The 19,848-nt window shown below is 35.4% G+C and overlaps 1 protein-coding gene across 3 annotated transcripts in view; it reads right to left on the reverse strand.

Annotated features, from left to right (window-relative positions):
- Window positions 1-19,848, reverse strand: part of DMD (dystrophin) — a 2,123,648-nt gene that overhangs the window by 546,436 nt on the left and 1,557,364 nt on the right. For all 3 annotated transcript variants that reach the window (XM_057539128.1, XM_057539123.1, XM_057539124.1), the window contains one exon: window positions 17,960-18,171. In XM_057539128.1, coding sequence (XP_057395111.1) covers window positions 17,960-18,171 — 212 coding nt within the window. The remainder of the gene's footprint in view (window positions 1-17,959; window positions 18,172-19,848) is intronic.

Consider the following 19,848-nt stretch of genomic DNA (forward strand, 5'->3'; position numbering starts at 1 on the left):
AAGGAAAAAAATCAACTTTCAAAACATGAAAAAATAAGAGTATTACAATTTGACACCAATTAAGTTAAAAAAAATAAAATCCAAAGCTGGAAAGACTGTAGCCAAACTAGCACATTCATATACTACTGCTGGGAACAGCATCTATTAGGACAATTTGGCAATATATATCAAGTGACATACAAATGCTTATTCCCATTGACCAAGTAAACTAATTTTAGTATTTTCTCCCAGTAAAATATTTAAAAGACATACATTATAGGAATAAAGATCTTCATTAACTAAGATACTAAAAAATGAGAAACAATTTCAATGTTTAATGAGAGGACATTAAAATAAGGCAATACATCAACCTAATGGTCTAATATGCAGTAAATGTGTACAGAAATCACAAGTTAAAAAAAAGAAAAGAACACAATTTCTACCTTCACTGTATTTCTTAAATCTGTAAGAGTACATTGACATGAGCTGGAAGGGTAAAAGAGAAAATTGAAACTAATTGATGTTTCTGAAAAGAGTACTCATTTTTGTTTTAGTATTTGTTCTTTTATGTTAATATGATTTATGATAATAAAAATCAAACACTCGTACTTTTCAACATAGTTTCAGTATATTTGAGTACACTCCTGTTCCTTGAAAATCTATAATCAGTATATAATCTGGCATTTCTCAGTTAATTAGAACATCCTATTCTAGAATCAAACGAAATAATTGCGTTTATTGCATATAGCAAATAGACCCAGATAACAGAACTAGTAGGAAGCAGCTAAAGCCAGTATCACTAACTTTTGCTATAAAAATAAAAAGAGAGACAATTTTTAAAGGCACAGAGTATACTCGCTGTACTACAAAGCAATTACAATTTAACCTTGTGGAATTCCTGCCTTTTCTTATATACACCTTTTATCAAGCCCTGCAGTTCCTATTTTCCACTTTTTATATCCTCACACTGTCCAAAAGCCCTTCTGAGGTGAAACACACACACCAAAGGCTTTCCCTTTCTAGAAATTTCCTACAGTACAAAATTACATCTTCTTCCCTTTCCCTCTTCACTGAAGCCACTTTTAACCTATAGTGTTAAAAAGTAATGTATACTAAGATATGAAAGACCAATTGGTCCTTATTATCCAGAAGATGGTATTTGCATTTTAAAAGAAGAGCTTATTATCTATCATCTATTAAATCTCTAATTGGCAGCATAAGACTTTACAAAACTGACACCAATAACTTAGTTACCTTTTAGTTAGGCAATTCCTTTTTAAGAAAAATGCAATTGCTAAAGAAATTTCTATTATGAACCAACATCAGAGCATATATGTATAGATTTAGCAATATAAAATGTTCAAATTTTAATAAATATAATTAAAATCACTTATTTTATCTAAGAAAAGACAAATAATCTTGGAAGTCAACCCTCACTCATGGGTTGTTACTTGAAAAGTCTAGATATAAGAGGATACACTCTTTGGTTCTAATCTATAGATCATAAAAAATACCTAAAAGTAGAAGCTGAAAAGTATGCTAGAATTTTCCAAAATCTTGAAGGACATAGCAGGTTAAAGTTTAATTAGACACTTCATAGTAAAAAGCTAGTAAAAGAGTAAGGCTTGACTTCAAACCAGAGTTTTTTGGTATACTTTAATGCTTGAAAGGCAAAAATACGCAAGCCATACATTTTTCTTCAAATTTGTATTCACACTGAAATTTAAATTTTTATACCTAAGGAAATCTTGACTGAATGCTATCCTTCACTGCATACCGCTCAGATTTTGCTGTGATGTAGGATTAAAAAGAAAAAAATCCCACTGACCTTGACTAACATTGACAGGGCTAAGGCCCTTATCTAAACTCAAAGGTTCTCAACCGCAGCACCCTTTTCTCCCTTCTTAAAGACATTCACCAGAACAGACTGGTTTCCCTTCCTCCTAAGGTAATAATAGGTTGACCACCTTGGGCTTTAACGAAGTGTCATTCACACCAGGAACAATGGCCTTGACCAGCTTTGCCTACTACTGTGAAATTTACTACTGGGACAACTCCAGACCACAGAAGAATTTTAAATTCAAAAATACAGTAGAATTCACACACACTCTTTTTAGTTCTGAATTCCATTTACAACAGGGAATTGTGTGGTGATCATGGTGTGTGAAGAAATTTAAAATATTGTGAGCACTAGCCTATAAAAAAAAGATGATTTTGTGGGTGTATATATATGTATGTGTTTTTTATGAAGAATATAAAATGCTCAGTCCCCAAAAGATTGTGCCCCCAACCAGGAAAGAAATATTTCATATTCAAACCTCATATGATGCTGCTATAATATGTGCTTGGTATTTATACACAGTATTTTAGGCGGAAAAAGTGATTATGGACTATGGGACAACCTGAATTCATTTCAAGAATTTTCAGTATTAAAAATTTTAAATTTCAGTGTTTGCCTTTTCTTTTTTCTTTGTAAGAATTCTTTTTAGGAATATTGACCCGACACAAGGGAAAACAAGGGAGGAAGAGAAAGAGTATTCAGGAGTCTGGGCAACAGAATGAGCCTGCTGGGTTTGAATCCTGACTTGATCACTTACTAGTTATGTGACAAATGGGAAAGTTAATTATGCTCTCTATGCCTCAGTTTCCCCCTTTATTAAATGTGTATATTAACAGTATTTACCTTGAAAGATTATTATGAGGATTAATTTATAAAATGCAGGGAAAACACTTAGAGTGGCGCCTGGCATACCCAAAGCATTAAATAAGTATTGGTTAGAATCACCATCATTACTACTACTACTACTACTACTACTACTACTACTACGATGACTACTACTACTACGATGACTACTACTACTACGATGACTACTACTACTACGATGACTACTACTACTACTACTACGATGACTACTACTACTGCTGCTGATACTTTTTAAAAAAATATTTATTTATTTATTTGGCTGCGCTGGGTCTTAGTTAGTTGCGGCATGTGGGATCTAGTTCCCTGACTAGGAATCGAACCTGGGCCCCCTGCACTGGGAGCATGGAGCCTTAGCCACTGGACCACGAGGGAAGTCCCCTACTGCTGCTATTTTTAAATGAACCATACTACAGCCACCACAGGGTGAGCCTCTACTGAATGAAAGAAAGGGACCCACTGTTTTATAAACATTGTCTATAACGCTGCACCTCTAAAAGTCTCCCTTTAATTTAGAAGATAAATGTGAGTATGTAGACCTACAATTAAAATTTTAAAGTTGAGTATTGTTTAAGTTTTCTTATAAAATGTGTTTTGGGATATTCACCTACAAGTGAAATTCAGGTTTGTTTCAGGTGAACTCGATTTAAAAAATTTTAATGGCCCTGACTCAAAGGAGCATCATAAAAAGCAATGCCGAGTAATGAAGAGGCATCTTCCCAGGAAGTCTTGATTGGCCATTGTCTTGCAGTTTGATCTTAAAGTCATTAACCTTTTGAGTTCCAGTTTTGTTGTCCGTAAAATAGGATGGGATTACTTAGGCTGCTTGTTATGCCTCACATTTGTTATGAGGTCAAAACCAAAATCAAATTGCTTGTGTGAAATACAATTCATATTTTATGGCAAGACAAGAAAAATTTAAATATAAAAATTCTTCTCTGCCCTTTGGCCGTGTCTCTCCCTGCACTGTACATTGTGCATCTGCATTATGCCTCGACCAAACCTCCCCCGTCAGCAGGAATACCTGCTCAACCATAACGAGCAGCATTCTCCCAGCATCAACAAAACAACTCCTTAAAAGATAACATTCCTTCCTTTTTTTTTTTTTAACATTCCTTCTTGATCTTGGAAGGGGTCACATGACCCACCACGATTATGCTTAGATCTGGATTATATAAGCTGTCAATAATACGTCATTTGATGTATAGCCCTCTGTCTCAAAAAACTTATATAACTGTGCCTTGATTTCTGACGAGTGGAACAGTTCTCAGAGCTTTCTGAGATGCTCTTCCCAGGTCATAATCTTCAAATTTGGCTCAAATAAAAATTTCCATTTCTTTCTTAGGTCGACTGATTAATTTTTCATCGACACTTGGAAATTTATAAAACAGGATCATAATATATTTACAGATAAAAAGTCCTACATATTGGGTTTTCTCCTTTTGCCTTAGATACTGTGTTTGCGTACATGAACTAAGAGGTTCATTTAAAAAAATTAGCTCTGTGAGCTAACAGCTAAGAACTTATTAGCTCTTAGACCCATTCTCTGCCCCTCTCCTACTCTACTCAGTATTGCAGATGGACTAACCACTTTAGGGGGTCAGCAAATCCCAGGATTTCTTGCTAGCTGGCTTCTAGCTGGGTTAGGCCAGTGGGAGAGCCAGAGGAAGGCTGAAACTAGAGTATCTCTCCCTCTCTCTATGTGGGCAGTATCTTCTTTGTGTCTCCATTTCCCACTGGACAGACCCTCTCTCTGTAGTTTCAGTACCTGCTGTGCAGCCCACACAGTGGTCAAGTTAGCACCAGATGGCTCTGGCTTCTGGGCTTTGGTGACACGTGTTGTCTCTCCAGCCCTCGAAGTGGTAACAGCTTCCCGATGTCACTGAACTCTGAGTTGCCTCACTATCTCCCGTTGGACTTCTCAGCTCCTTCATTAGCCATGGAACCAGTCCTCTGTATTTAAATTCCCTCTGCTTGAAATATTTTGTGTGGTTTCTAAACTGCACCCTGATGATACAAACTGGAAGAACTCTCACAGCAAATGACCCTACCTGTAATTACACAGGGGCAATTTAACATCAAGCATAAATTTCATGAAATATCAGATTTTACGCCTTGCATCCTTCTCTCCAGCCTCAGAGCAAGAGGTGACTCTTGTGCTCGAGGACACTCCTCCTCCTCCTCCTCCTCCTCCTCCTCCTCCCCCTCCCCCCCTCCTCCTCCATGTACTCCCTTCTCTGTCTTTTCAACCTCTTGCCTCTCTGCAAGGTCTTTCTCTACAACTTTCAAACATGAGTCTCTCGCCCATCTTTAAACAACAACAAGACTTGCATCATTTTCTTTCCCTTCACAGTTAATCTCCTCAGAAGGCAAATACTCACTCATTGCCTCAACTTGATTACATTCCTGCCACTTTATAATTCATCAAAATCAGGCTTCTGCCATCACCACCTCACTAAAACTATTCTGAAAGAAGTCACTCTGGCAAATCGGATTACTGACCTCAATTCTTTACCCCACCTTGTATCTATGCCCTTTGCTATGTAACTTTGAATTTCCTGCTACAAAGGGCAGTTTACTTCCCTGCCCTTGACAATGAGCTTGGCCATATGACTTGTTTTGCCTAATTCTAGCGAGATGTTAATAGAAGTGACACAAGCAGAGGCTTAAAACATGCTTCTGCAGTGGGGCTGGCCCTTTTGCACTTCTGCCATTATCATGAGACAAACGTGCCCTGGGCTAGCCTGCTCACCCTTGGAGAAGGATGAGTGATGTGTGGAGAGCTACCCCAATCAACCTGCAGTGTGAAGCAGCGCCACCCCAGACGAGCTGCAAACTCACGAAGAAATAAATGCTTATTATTGTTTGCCACTGGCATTTTGAAGTTGCTTGTCATGCAGCATTTTTGTGAAAATACTTAACTGATTCAGTCACCAATGGCCAATGTCTGTGGAAAGTTTTACTTTCTCATTTACTTGATTTGTGTGCAGCAACTGGTGCTATTGACTGCTCTGTTCTTGAGGCTCTATCCTTCCTTAGTCCCCTATCTTTGGGTGTCCTCTATATACTCTTAAGGTTCAAGTGTTTCTTTTTCTGCCTGTCCCTTAAATGTTGGTGTTCCCCAAGGCTCTGTCCCTAGCCCAACCTTCTCCCTCTGCAGTGCAAGTGGATCCGCAACTGGAGGAAGAGGCAGAGAGCACATCCATACAGAAGTTGTACCACAATTTTCCCTTATATCCAAATCTTCTACCTCCATTGCCACCGCCTTAACTTAAGCCCTCATCTACTCTTACTTGGACTCTGCAATAACCTTTTTATTGGCTCCTTCCCTCTACTCTAGACCTTCCATCCACGTATAGCTGCTCAAGGGATCTTTTTGAAATGCAAATATAACAACATTATTCCTCTGTAAAACCTTTCAATGGCTCCCTGTTACCTACAAGACTAAGTCCAAACCTCTCTCCTTGGATTACAAGGCCCTCAAATATATGATCCTTACATAAATATCCACTTTGATCTTTTGTTATCTCCTTTCCTCTTACCCAATCCCATAATTGCCCATACAAAAACCCTGAAAGGTTAAGTGACTTGTTGAAGGTGACATAGCTTGTCAGTGAAAGAGGCATCACAAAAATGCAGGTTTCTTGGCTTCAATATTCAGGGTTCAATCTACTTAAAGAAGATATGCTTCCACATAAAAGAATTTAAGGAGGATGGTTGGATTTATTATAATTGAATTTTGAAGAATATAAAATAGTCTCCTTGATGATTATGGCATGATTGGAAAATTACTGTGTATAATAAAGTAAGACGTTGCTAAACAAAGACAGCAGAAAAAAATACATATTTGGTTTGTTTAAAAAAATCACTAAACAGTTTACTCCTAAGTATAAATTAATGTTCTATACATATTTATTGGGAAAAAGAAATACAATTTCTTTATTGCTTGTGTGAATTAACATGACCTAGAAAACCTCTTTATGGATATATAACAGAAATGTTAAAATATCTGTAAGGAAGCTATTTCAAAAGTAAAGCCTCTCACCATAAACTTCAAGACTCATCTATTAAACCTCTGACATTACCAAGCAACTCTGTTTCAGAAGGTAACACTATACAGGGGATACTATTTGAGAAAACAGCCCTCATTTTCCAGCTTACTGGAAATGATTAATCTTTTCAATAGCTTTGAGGACTACATACCAAAGTTGTTACTTTTTTGTCCTTTCAACAATGACTACAAGCTGAGAGCAGGCTAGTAAATGTGTTATCGGCCAACCCATTAGAGTTCCATTATTTTCTGTCTTACATGACTTCATGTAATGAATTTTTATAATTAAACTAATGGCATACAATTTATTTTCCCCCCTCTTTACTTTTCAGGCCCCATTTCTCTTCCAGCTTCTTTGGAATAAGTTTTATACAGAAAAGAAGGGAGGAGAGCCCTCCAAGTGCTTCATTACCTTAATTTCATTATGACATTTTGGAAAGCATTCTCTTTATCTGGGCTCTCTTTTTAATTTGCTGACTTTATTAAAAGACTTCAGCAGTGTTGTAATTAACAAATCACCCAGCTACCCCAGGCATCTAAGAGAAGTCTGGTTGAGAGGGTGTGGACATGGTTGGGTGGAAATGATTCCAGAGAGAAAGCCAGAGGACAGATTCCCAGAAAGTCGCATTTTCCCGGCTACTTTCAAATCCCATGAGCCTACTGCAGTAGACTACATTATTGTTCACAGACGTTCGGTGCCTTTTTCATACCAGAGGATTACACAGCTGCACCCCCACTGAATTAGGGATGATAACATAACTGATTTTGGCTACACGTCACTTCCAGGCAGATGGTTTAAGAGCCAGTGGCATCATTCATCATGTTTCCTGACTCTCTGATCAGAGAAGTTATGTATCAAGATGCAGCTCCCATTAGCTGCACTCCCTGAATAACTAAGCTAAGTAGAATGCTCTTGTGAATCTAGAGTGGACATGTAACATGAATAAAACATAAACTTTGTGTTGTCTCTAGATTTGGGGATAGTTTGTTACTGTGGCATAACTTAGCCTACCCTGACTGGCATACCTACTCAAGTATGACCCTAGTGCATATGAAGTGGTATCTCATTGTGGTTTTCATTTGTATTTTCCTAATAATGACTGATGTTGACCATCATTTCATGTGCTTATTAGCCACTTGTACACCTTCTTTGAAGAAATGTCTATTAAAATCCTTTGCTGATTTATAATTGAGTCTTTCTTGTTCTTATTATGAGTTCTTTACATATTCTGCATACAAGTCTCTTATCAGATATATGATTTGCAAATATTTTCTCCCATTCTGTGGGTTGTCTTTTTACTCTCTTTATGATATTGCTTGCAGCACAGAAGTTTTTAACTTTGATGAAGTCCAAGTTATGTATTTTTTCTCTTGTCACTTTGGCTTTTGGTGTCATGTCTAAGAAAACACTGCCTAATTAACTCATTGTACTCCTATGTTGTCTTATAAGAGTTCTAATATTTTAGTTCTTATATCTAGCTCTAAGATCCATTTTTGAATTAATTTTTTTGTATGGTGTGAGGTAGGGTCAAACTTCATTATTTTGTATGTGGACATTTAGTTATGCAAGCATGAACTTTTGAAAAAATATTCTTTTCCCTTTGAATTGTCTAGGCACTCTTGCCAACAATCAATTGACCACAAATGCAAGGATTTAGTTCTGAACTTTCAATTTTGTTTCATTGATCTATATGTTTACCTTGATGTCAGCACCACACTGTCTTGATTACTGTAGCTTTCTAGTAAGTTTTGAAATTAGGAACTGTGTGTCCTCCAACTTTGTGCTTTTTTCAAGGTTGCTTTGGCTATTCTTTGTCCCTTGCATTTCAGTATGAATTTTAGGATCTACTTGTTGATTTCTACAGAAAAACTAGTGAGGATTTTGATAAGAATTGCATAGAGTCTGTAGGTCAATATGGGGATATTGCTATCTTAACAATATTAAGTTTTTTGATCTGGGAATACGGCATGCTTTTCCATTTACTTAAATCTTTAAATTCTTTCAGCATTGTAGTTGTCAATGGAAAAGTGTTGCATTTTTCTTATGCCTAATTATTTTATTTTTTTGTTGCTATTATAAATGGAAAAATTTTCTGAATTTCATTGTTCAGATTATTCATTGTTAGTATATAGAAAAATAATTGATTTTTGTATTTTGATCTTGGATCCTGCAAATTTGCTGAATTACATTTTTAGTGTATTCCTTAGGATCATCTATATGCAAGATTATGTCACCTGCAAATAGATATAGTTTTACTTCTCCCTTTCCAATCTGGATGATTTTTATCTATTTTTTCTTGCCTATTTTCCCATCCTGAACTTCCAGTACCATGGTAAATAGAAGTGGTGAGAGCAGACACCTTTATCTTGCTCCTGATCTCAGGGGAAAACATTCAGTCTGTGAGTCTGTTTCTGTTTTGCATATACATTCATTTGTAATATTTTTTAGATTCCACATATAAGTAATACACACTGTCTTTCTCTGTCTGGCTTATTTCACTAAGTATAATATTCTCTAGGTCCATCCACACTGCTACAAATGGCAGAATTTCATTCTTTTTCGTGACTAATATTTCATTGTATGTATGTATGTGTGTGTGTGTGTGTGTGTGTGTGTATATATATATATATATATATATATATATATATATATATATATACATACACACACCCCACATCTTCTTTATACATTCATCTGTTGATGGGCATTTGGGTTGCTTCCATATCTTGGTAATTATAATTAGTGCTGCTATGAATACTGGGGTGCATGTATCTTTTCAAATTAGTGTTTTCATTTTTTCCAGATATGCACACAGGAGTGGAATTGCTGGATCATATGGTAGTTCTACTTTTAGTTTTTTGAGGAACCTCCATACTGTTTTCCATTGTGGCTGCACCAATTTACATACCACCAAAAGTGTACAAACGTCTTCCTTTTTCTTCACATCCTTGTCAACACTGGTTATTTGTAGATCTTTTGATGATAGCCATTCTGACAGGTGTGAGGTGCTATCTCATTGCTGTTTTCATTTGCATTTCTCTAATAATTAGCAAATGTGCCTTTTCATGTGCCTATTGGCCATCAGAATGTTTTCTTTGGAAAAATGTCTACTCAGGCCTTCTTCCCAATTTTTGATTGGGTTGTTTGTTTTCTGATACTAAGCTGTATGTGCTGTTTGTATATTTTGGAGATTAATCCCTTGTCAGTAGCATCATTTGCAAATATTTTCTCCCCGTCTGTAGGTTGTCTTTTCATTTTGTTGATGGTTTCCTTTGCTGTGCAAGAGCCTTTAAGTTTAATTAGGTCCCACTTGCTTATTTTTGCTTTTATTTCTTTTGCCTTAGGAGAGAGATCCAAAAATAATGTTGCTATGATTTATGTCAAAAAGTGTTCTGCCTATATTCTCCTCTAGGAGTTTTATGGTTTCAGGTCTTACGTTTAGGTCTTTAATCCATTTTGAGTTTATTTTTGTATATGGTGTGAGGAAATGTTCTAATCTCATTCTTTTACATGTAGCTATCCAGTTTTCCCAGCACCACTTGTTGAAGAGACTGTCTTTTCTCCATTGTATACTTCAGCCTCCTTTGGCATAGATTAATTAACCATAGGTGTGTGGGTTTATTTCTGCGCTCTCTATTATATTCCATTTATCTACGTGTCTGTTTGTGCTAATACCATGCTGTTTTGATTACTGTAGTCCGAGAAGGTGATACTTCCAGGTTTTTTCTTTTTTCTAAAGATTGCTTTGGCAATTTGGGGCCTTTTATGGTTTCATATGAATTTTAGGATTATTTGTTCTAGTTCTGTGAAAAATGTCAGGGGTATTTTGATAGGGGTAGCATTAATCTGTAGATTGCTTTGGGTAGTATGGCCATTTTAACAATATTAATTCTTCCAATCCAAGAGCACGAAATATCTTTCCATTTCTTTGCATCATCTTCAATTTCCTTCATCAGAGTATAGGTCTTCCACGTCTTTGGTTAAGTTTATTCCAAGGTATTTTATTCTTTTTTGATGTGATTTTAAACAGGAATTTTTTTTTTTTACTTTCTCTTTCCGATACTTCATTATTAGTGTATAGAAAAGCAACAGACTTCTGTATATTAATCTTGTATCCTGCAAATTTGCTGAATTCATTTATTAGTTCTACTAGTTTTTGGGTGGAGACTCCAGGGTTTTCTATATAAAGCATCATGTTATCTGCAAATAGTGATAGTTTTACTTCTTTCATTTCAATTTGGATGCCTTTTACTTCTTTTTCTTGTCTGATTGCTGTGGCTAAGACTGCCAATACTATGTTAAATAGAAGTGGTGAGAGTAGGCTTCCTTGTCTTATTCCTGAATTTAGAGGAAAGGCTTTCAGCTTTTCACTATTCAGTATGATGTTAGCTGTGGCTTTGTCATAAATGGTCTTTATTATGTTGAGATATGTTCCCTCTATACTCACTTTGTTGAGAGTTTGTTTTGTTTGCTTTTATCATGAACAGATGTTGAATTTTGTCAAATGCTTTTCTGCATCTACTGAGGTGATCATGTGCTTTTTATCTTTCCTTTTGTTAATGTGGTATATTATATTGATTTGCAAATACTGAACCATCCTTAAACCAACTTGATCATGATGTATGATCCTTTTTATACATTGTTGGATTAGGTTTGCTAATATTTTGTTGAGGTTTTTGCATTTATATTCATCAAAGATATTGGCCTATAATTTTCATTTCTTTTTTTTTTTTTGTAGTGTCTTTGTCTGGTTTTCATACTAGGGTAATGGTAGCCTCATAGAATGAATTTTGGAGTGTTCTGTCCTCTTCAATTTTTTGGAATAGCTTGAGGATAGGTTTAAGTTCTTTATATGTTTGGTAGAATTCTCCTGTGAAGCTGTCTGGTCCTGGACTATTCTTTGCTGAGAGGTTTTTTTTTTTTTACTAGAAAATCAATTTCACTACTAGTGATTGGTCTGTTCAAATTGGCTGTTTCTTCTTGATTCAGTCTTGGCAGGTTGTATGTTTCTAGAAAATTGTCCATTTTCTTCTAGGTTGTCCAATTTGTTGGTGTATAACTGTTCATAGTATTCTCTTAAGATTTTTTGTATCTCTCTAGTATTGGTTGTTATTTCTCTTCTTTCATTCTTATTTTGTTTATTTGAGTCTTCTCTCTTTTCTTCTTGGTTTATCAATTTTGTTTATCTTTTCAAAAAACCAGCTCTTGGTTTCATTGATCTTTTCTATTTTTTTGTTTTGTTTTGTTTCCATTTTATTTATTTCCTCTCCTATATTTATTATTTCCTTCATTCTGTGGACTTTGGGCTTTGTTTGTTCTTTTTCTAATTCCTTCAGGTGATATGTTAGGTTGCTTATTTGAGATTTTTCTTTTTTCTTGAGGAAGGCCTGCATCATTATAAACTTCCCTCTTAGAACGGCTTTTGCTGCATCCCATAGATTTTGGAGTTTTGTGTTTCCATTTTCCTTTGTCTTGAGGTATTTTCTGATTTTCCCTTTAATTTCTTCATTGACCCATTACATTTTTAGTAGCCTATTGTTTAGTCTCCACATGTTTGTTCCTTTCTCATTTTTCTTTCTGTAATTGATTTCTAGTTTCATACTGTTGTGGTCAGAAAACATGCTCAATACAAGTTCTATTCTCTTTCTCTGGTAGCTTTAAGACTATTAATTTTTAAGGCTACTGTGTAGCTGGGAGAAACTGATGGGAATAGGCCAAGTTAAAAAGTCTCAAACCCTGCTGTTCTTAGTGAAGTTCAGTAATTTACATATTGTTGCCAACCTCTGGTTAATTTCCAGAGTTTAGAAAAGGCAATTTTAACAATTTTGCAATTTGCTGCTTTTATGGAGGAGTGGATTTACAGAGTTGCCACATTATATTTTCAAGCATGGAATAAGTTAAAGTGTGAAAAGGAAATAAGGCAAAATATGGTGCAATCAGAGCATAATGCTATGCAAGTCTTCGTGACTCTGCATTAAATATTTATATACTATAGCAGTACCTGGAAAACCACCCATTATTTTTCCTGTGCTCTATCAGTGATGTAGGAAGCACTCTGTTTGTGTGCTTTGAGAAATTTAATAGCTTCATACATACTTTGGGAGGAAAAGGACTATCAGGTTATTGATTCTTTCTTCTTAATCATGTGGGATCTTTAGGGGAGAACAAAAGGGAATAAAGAAACTACATGAAAAAATGGCAGGTCCTAGGAAGAAGTTTTCTGATAATGTTTTTCATTACTGTATCAGAAATCCAAACCTCAAACTACCAGGGTGGGTCAATTTGCTGATTTAATTTTGTGCTCATCCAAAAAGTAAATAAAATGTGTGAAAGGAGAATTTAGCTTCCATTACTGTATATATCTTTTTGGTAGATAAGGATACTATCTAATGCCACCCATCCCCTCAAATAATGAAAACAACAAGGCTCTACTTCCATATCTGAAAGAAAAGTTCTCTCTGATTAGTTTCTTTCCTGGTAAAATAATTTGCAATCCTCAAATAGCTATCAGATTTACTACATATAACAAGTTCAAATTTTAAAATTAATTACATGATTACAGTGTATCTACATTTCAAGTTCCCTAAAGAATGTCTTCAAAACACATATTTTGCAGCCTTGGAAATCTTTATTTAATAATTTGATAAATTATTGTGTTTCTCACCTCAGATAGTTTTAAGTATTATATAGCTAAATCAGCTAGGCTCAAATAAGATTTCACTTCTCTATTGAATTCATGTACTCTTAGCTCAGCCAAGCACAAAACAGCTAATGCTGTCACGTTTGAAAAGCTTTTATGCTGAATTTGACATAAAAGCAATCACAAGAGAGACAAAAAAGGAATTTCTCTTTCAAAAGCTGAAAGGGGAAAAAAATAAATGAAAATTCTGAGCCTGGATAAATCTCTCTTGACACTGGAAAAGAAAGTTTAAAATCATCAAGAAATAATTTTTCCAAAGAATCCACTGCCAAGTTTGGACCAATCTTAATAGCCTGGGAAACAGGTTGTGAAATAAACCAAGATTCTGCCAAATAAAAGAAATCCCATGATGACCACTGCTGGCAGTTTTAGGTGCCAAAGGCACACCATCTTACCTCTTATGAAAGTTAAATGGTATCATCTCTCATAGGATTCTGCCATAGCCTTTTGGCAGACATTTTGATTAGGATGGAAATCCTGTATGATTTCCCCTAATATCTGTCTTTCTATCTCAGAAGAGCATTATTGTTTTACTAGGGCCATGGGGAAGAGCAAATGAAGCCATGCACTTAACAAAATCAGCTACTTACTCATCTTATGTTTTTGTTTCCAAAAAATTAAGGGTTATATAGGAAAGAAAGAAACTAAACATACTTTATGGGCATCATTTAATGATCTACTCATTAATTATTGACACGATGGGCTATCTACAGTCTATTCTTTTGCCAAATACTTACTGTTGCTATCTCCTTCCACCTTGTCTATGCTTTCAAGATGGACTTTTCCCAGATGCCATCTCAGATTTGAGTTCTACTTTGTAAAGGGGCTGTTGTTATTCCAATGTTTTCTCCACTATTTTCTCTAACCAAGAGTGGAGGTTTTCTAAATGTCTAATTAGTAGGGAAATGGTGAAAGATGGAACTTAATGAAATATTATAATTAAAAATGATAATTGTTAAAAGTTATGTAGCAACATATGTATTTATATAATACTAACTTTAAAATCAGAATTCAAAATTTTATCTACATTATGAACACAATTAAAAATATGTAGATAAGAAATGGAAGAGAGGGGAATTCCCTGGCAGTCCAGTGGTTAGGGCTCCATGCTCTCATTGCTGCGGGCCTGGGTTCAATCCCTAGTTGGGGAACTAAGATCCCTTAAGCCATGTGGTGCGGCCAAAAAAAAAGAAATGGAAGAGATTATAGACAGAGGTTAGCAATTATGAATCATAAAAATATCAGAATTGTGAGTGATTTTTTTCTTTAGCTCAGGTATAGTGACTGGTTTAAGTTTTCAAGGAGTGTAATGGTGCTGGTGGTTGGCTTTGAAACCATTTCATTGTGACAGTGAGGGCAGTCATCAGCGATGCTGCTCCAAAGGAGGCTGGCTGCTGTAATCACAGCTCTCCAACTCTACAGAGACAGCCTGATGACTGCCTCACGAGGCTCACCAGCTCTCTTGTTAACCCTAGACACACAGACTAAGAAAGAATTCATGGAGCAAGGAGATCCTGGTCAAATTAACCATTGTCTATTATGTCTATTTTCACACTTTCTTCCTCAAAGAAAATTGTAAGTGATAAGCCAGCTAATATCATTCAGGAATGATAACACATTAGACATAAAGGCAGTCCTCCACTTTATAAGGCTCCCTGACTTTTATAAGAATTAAACATTGTAGTTTCATTAAAAATGGAATACAATTTGCAATTATCTTTTTAGCTTTTCACAGTGGAACAAAATACGAAAACTTCTCCCTGGTATACTGTTTTACTGCTTTCATTTTCCACCTGTTGGCTCATCAGTAATATAATCTTATTTGTCAGTTCACAACTACAATGGTCTCCCTTTCTGTTCCTCACGGTGTTTTCTTGATTTGTTTTAGCCACACAGACAACGGGTTAAGGAGGAAATCTGTGAGGTCATTTACAAAAGAGGGAGGAGATATGGGGATATATGTATATGTATAGCTGATTCACTTTGTTATAAAGCAGAAACTAACACACCATTGTAAAGCAATTATACTCCAATAAAGATGTTAAAAAAAAAGTAATTGCTATGCATTCGTATCCCAACTCTGCTGCTTTTAAAGAGGAGTTACTGAACTTCTCTAGGCTTTCAATTTACTTATCTGTAAACAGGGAACAATAATAGTACTTTTCATGGAAAGTTTTTGGGAGGATGAAATAAGCCAATATATGTGAAGTGGTTAGCACATTTTTTGACAAAGAGCCAAGTACTCACTAAATGTTAGTATTAGGGTTAGTATTACTTTTAGTTTTAGCATATGTCATTTAGGAAATGGACAGGAAAATTACAGCTTTAGTCTTCTTTATTTATGTTAGGAACTTACACTGAAGTTACAGCAATATATATCATTAAATTCCTAACATATAACACAAACAAAAACATAAGTTTCCAAAGATAATGGCTGAGCCATTTTCAAGATGCAGTTTTAGATGGACTATTCAAAAACAAATTTTTATTTCAAAAGTTTGACAAGGATAGCAATTATAATACAATCTTGTCTTTGTTTTAGGTGTCCAGAACACCTTACTTATTTTGATGAAAAAATTGTTTTGTTTTCTCCTTTCATATTTTCTTTTGCAACTCTTTCTGTCTCTTATTTAAAGCTCCTTGCTTTTCCAAAAGCCATTAAATCCAAATCATTCTTGCCATCACTTTAGGATTCTTGTATGTTTTAAGAGTATTTCTCAATTGCCAAATTTCAGAGTCTTCTTGCCCTGAACAACTCTGTCTCTATATGCCTCTCATCTCTCCTTTCCCTCATCTATCTCAAGGGTCCAATCCAAATTCTTTTTCCCTGGTAATTCCTCCTGACCAGTTAACCACTTTGTTCCGTGATCCTCTAGATTCATAGAACCCTAAATTTTTGAGAGGAGAAAAGAAATAGCATAACATACTGAGTACGTGATGGATAAGACCAGAACCCTCAAGAATAACCACATGGATTCTATGCTTCACATAGTCAAGTGAAAAACTGGAAAACCCATCATTAGAAATTCCTAATTCATCTATGCTCATCAAAGGGAGAAAATCTTAGTGGTAAAAAGTATCTTGTGAAAGAGACAATTTTTATTCATCTAGATGTTGCCTCCAACAAAGGTACTGATAAGTTTGTAAAATCCTATGTGGCATTCTAACATTCTTGTCATATAAATAAAAATCCTGTCCTCATTGCTGTTCAGACCCTTTGGAAAACTAGCTATGACAAGGGCTGGCTAAAAGCTCACTAGTTCATTATTCCCATTCATTCTTCCTGAAATTAAATTGGGAACAAGTTCTGGTCAATGGGTTTTGGGTGGAAGTGACGTCCATAACCTCGAGGCCTGGCCATAAAACCCCATGTCTTGACCACATTCTCTCTTACTCTTCTGCGGTGACTTTGGGCAGCCATGATTTTAAAATTATAGTTTGATAAAATTAGAAAAGTTTGGACCCCCAAGTCACCATGTAGGGGAGAGCTCCCAAGAAGGGTTCTTTGACCTCTATTGAACTATGACACAACCAAGGAATTAATCACCATTGTATTCAGCTACTGAGATTTCAGGGTTTATTTTTCAAATAAACCTAGTGTAAATAAATATGCTATGTGGCTTAGCATAGTCTGAACAATGATTAATTTAGAAATGGGAGCCATTCCATGCAAGAAAACTTTATGGCTTTTTTCTCAGATGACATAGGTAATTTGAGATTCAAATACTTGTTTAGCAGAAGGCCTTTTCCTACCAGAAAAAAACCCTAGAGAGTGTTTTCATCAATGTGATCAAGTTCTCACTATGTCACTTCTCTGCTTAAAATCCTCTAAGGACTACCCATTGTTTAGCATTTAAGGTCTTTTCAAACTGACCTATAAATATGAGGTTTGAAAGGATTCAGTATTTATAAAGTACCATGCATGGTGCTTGATAAGACATAGTTAAACAAATTTTATTTCCTTTCCTTTTTCTGTTTCATTTATCCTGAAGAGTTCTAGATTATTAAGTGGAAAAATATATGATGAAGTTTGGGGCGTGGGAGAGGAAGAAGAAGAAAAGGAAGAGAAAGAAGGGAAGTTGGGCTGGAGGTCAGAAAATGGGAGGAGAAAGTGAGAGTACACCTTATCCCTACCTTATTCTCATACCCACCCTTCCCTTCTCCATTCACTGCCCTCAAATAAAGTAGGAAGGAGTAGACCTGTTACTTTTTTTAAGAAGGAATTAAGTCCATCTGATTGACTTCATGATACTACAGAAGAACGTGCAACAATTCTGAAGTGATCTTAAAAGATGATGCAGTGTGAAAACCAGAGCATTGTACCTAATTTATTAAACAAAACTAATTTTAACATTGATATTAACCATCATTTTTCCACTAATCTCTACTTTACTTTGACTGCAAAGACTACTGTTCATTTCAGCTTGTTTTCTTTTAATAAATTAACATTAAAAATCATTAGATTTTAATCCATGGTATAATTTTATCCAGTGTATTTTATTTTAAGAACATATCTTTGATACCAACCTTGGTTTCTGTGATTTTCCTTTGGATTGCATCCATTGTGTAGGGACCCTCCTTCCATGACTCAAGCTTGGCTCTGGCCTGCCCCAAGACCTGCTGAGCTTCTTCCTTAGCTTCCAGCCATTGTGTTGAATCTTTTAACATTTCATTCAACTGTTGCCTCCGGTTCTGAAGGTGTTCCTGTACTTCATCCCACTGACTCTGAATTCTTTCAACTGGAAAAGAAGGAAAAATGAATATATGGGAGTAAATGCTAGTCTGGAGGAGACATTTGAAATTTAACATCCAAATATTATCTCACATTTTATATTACTTATAAAAGAAATTGCAAGAGGGAAGAGATATGGGAACATATGTATATGTGTAACTGATTCACTTTGTTATAAAGCAGAAACTAACACACCATTGTAAAGCAATTATACTTCAATAAAGATGTTTAAAAAAAAAGAAAAATAATTGAAAAAAAATTTAAGTACAAGCAAAAAAAAAAAAAAGAAAAAAAAGAAATTGCTCATTGTGTTACAGCTAGGATGATGGACAATGGAACTTCTTACTTTTTTCAAAGGCAAACATAAGTTTTTGTTAAATCAACTTCCTGAAGGTGATCTAGAACATCAATAGTACATGTGAAAATTTAACTGTGTCTATTCCTTTTTTTTTTTTTTTTTTAGTTTTAAACGCAGGATAAAACATTTATTAACATAGTATATTAACACAGTTGTATAACTGAATGCAAGACCTTTTCACGTAATATCCCCTAAAGCATCTCAAGCACTACATGTCTAAAACAGAACCTATAGAAAAGGAACTATTTCTTTCTTAAAAAAAAGAGCCTGTTACTTATTTTCTCTTCCTCAGTCACTGTGCCAACATGTTGACTAACCTGATTTTTCTCATTTCCTAACTGTGCAAATGTCATACCATTTACTCAGCCCCAAGTAGGACATATCTAAATCATATGCCTTCTTCTCCTTTCCATCCACACAAACAAGTTCCCCTGAATCTATCTTTTCATGCTCTTCCTAGTGCTGTAGTTCACACCTTAATTTCCATTTTTATCTAGGATGTTGCAACAATCTTCAAACTACTCTTTTTTTTTTGAATTGTAGAAGTTTATTTATTTTTTTATACAGCAGGTGTTTATCCATTTTATATATATTAGTGTATATATGTCAATCCCAATCTCCCAATTCATCACACCACCACTCCCCTCCCCACCACTTTCCCCCCTTGGTGTCCATACGTTTGTTCTCTACATCTGTGTCTCTATTTCTGCCCTGCAAACTGATTCAACTGTACCATTTTTCTAGGTTCCACATATATGCATTAATATATGATATTTGTTTTTCTCCTTCTGACTTACTTCACTCTGTATGACAGTCTCTAGATACATCCACGACTCTACAAATGACCCAATTTCGTTCCTTTTTATGGCTGAGTAATATTCCATTGTATATATGTACCACAACTTCTTTATCCATTCATCTGTTGATGGGCATTTAGGTTGCTTCCATGACCTGGCTATTGTAAATAGTGCTGTAATGAACATTGGGGTGCATGTGTCTTTTTGAATTACGTTTTTTTCTGGGTATATACCCAGCAGTGGGATTGCTGGGTCATATGGTAATTCTATTTTTAGTTTTTTAAGGAAACTCCATACTGTTCTCCATACTGCCTTTACCAACTTACATTCCCACCAACAGTGCAAGAGGGTTCCCTTTTCTCCACACCCTCTCCAGCATTTGTTGCTTGTAGATTTTCTGATGATGCCCATTCTAACTGGTGTGAGGTGACACCTCATTGTAGTTTTGATTTGCATTTCTCTAATAATTAGTGATGTTGAGCAGCTTTTCATGTGCTTCTTGGTCATCTGTATGTTTTCTTTGGAGAAA

This window comes from Balaenoptera acutorostrata, chromosome X (assembly GCF_949987535.1).
Source record: "Balaenoptera acutorostrata chromosome X, mBalAcu1.1, whole genome shotgun sequence".
Lineage (NCBI taxonomy): Eukaryota > Metazoa > Chordata > Mammalia > Artiodactyla > Balaenopteridae > Balaenoptera > Balaenoptera acutorostrata.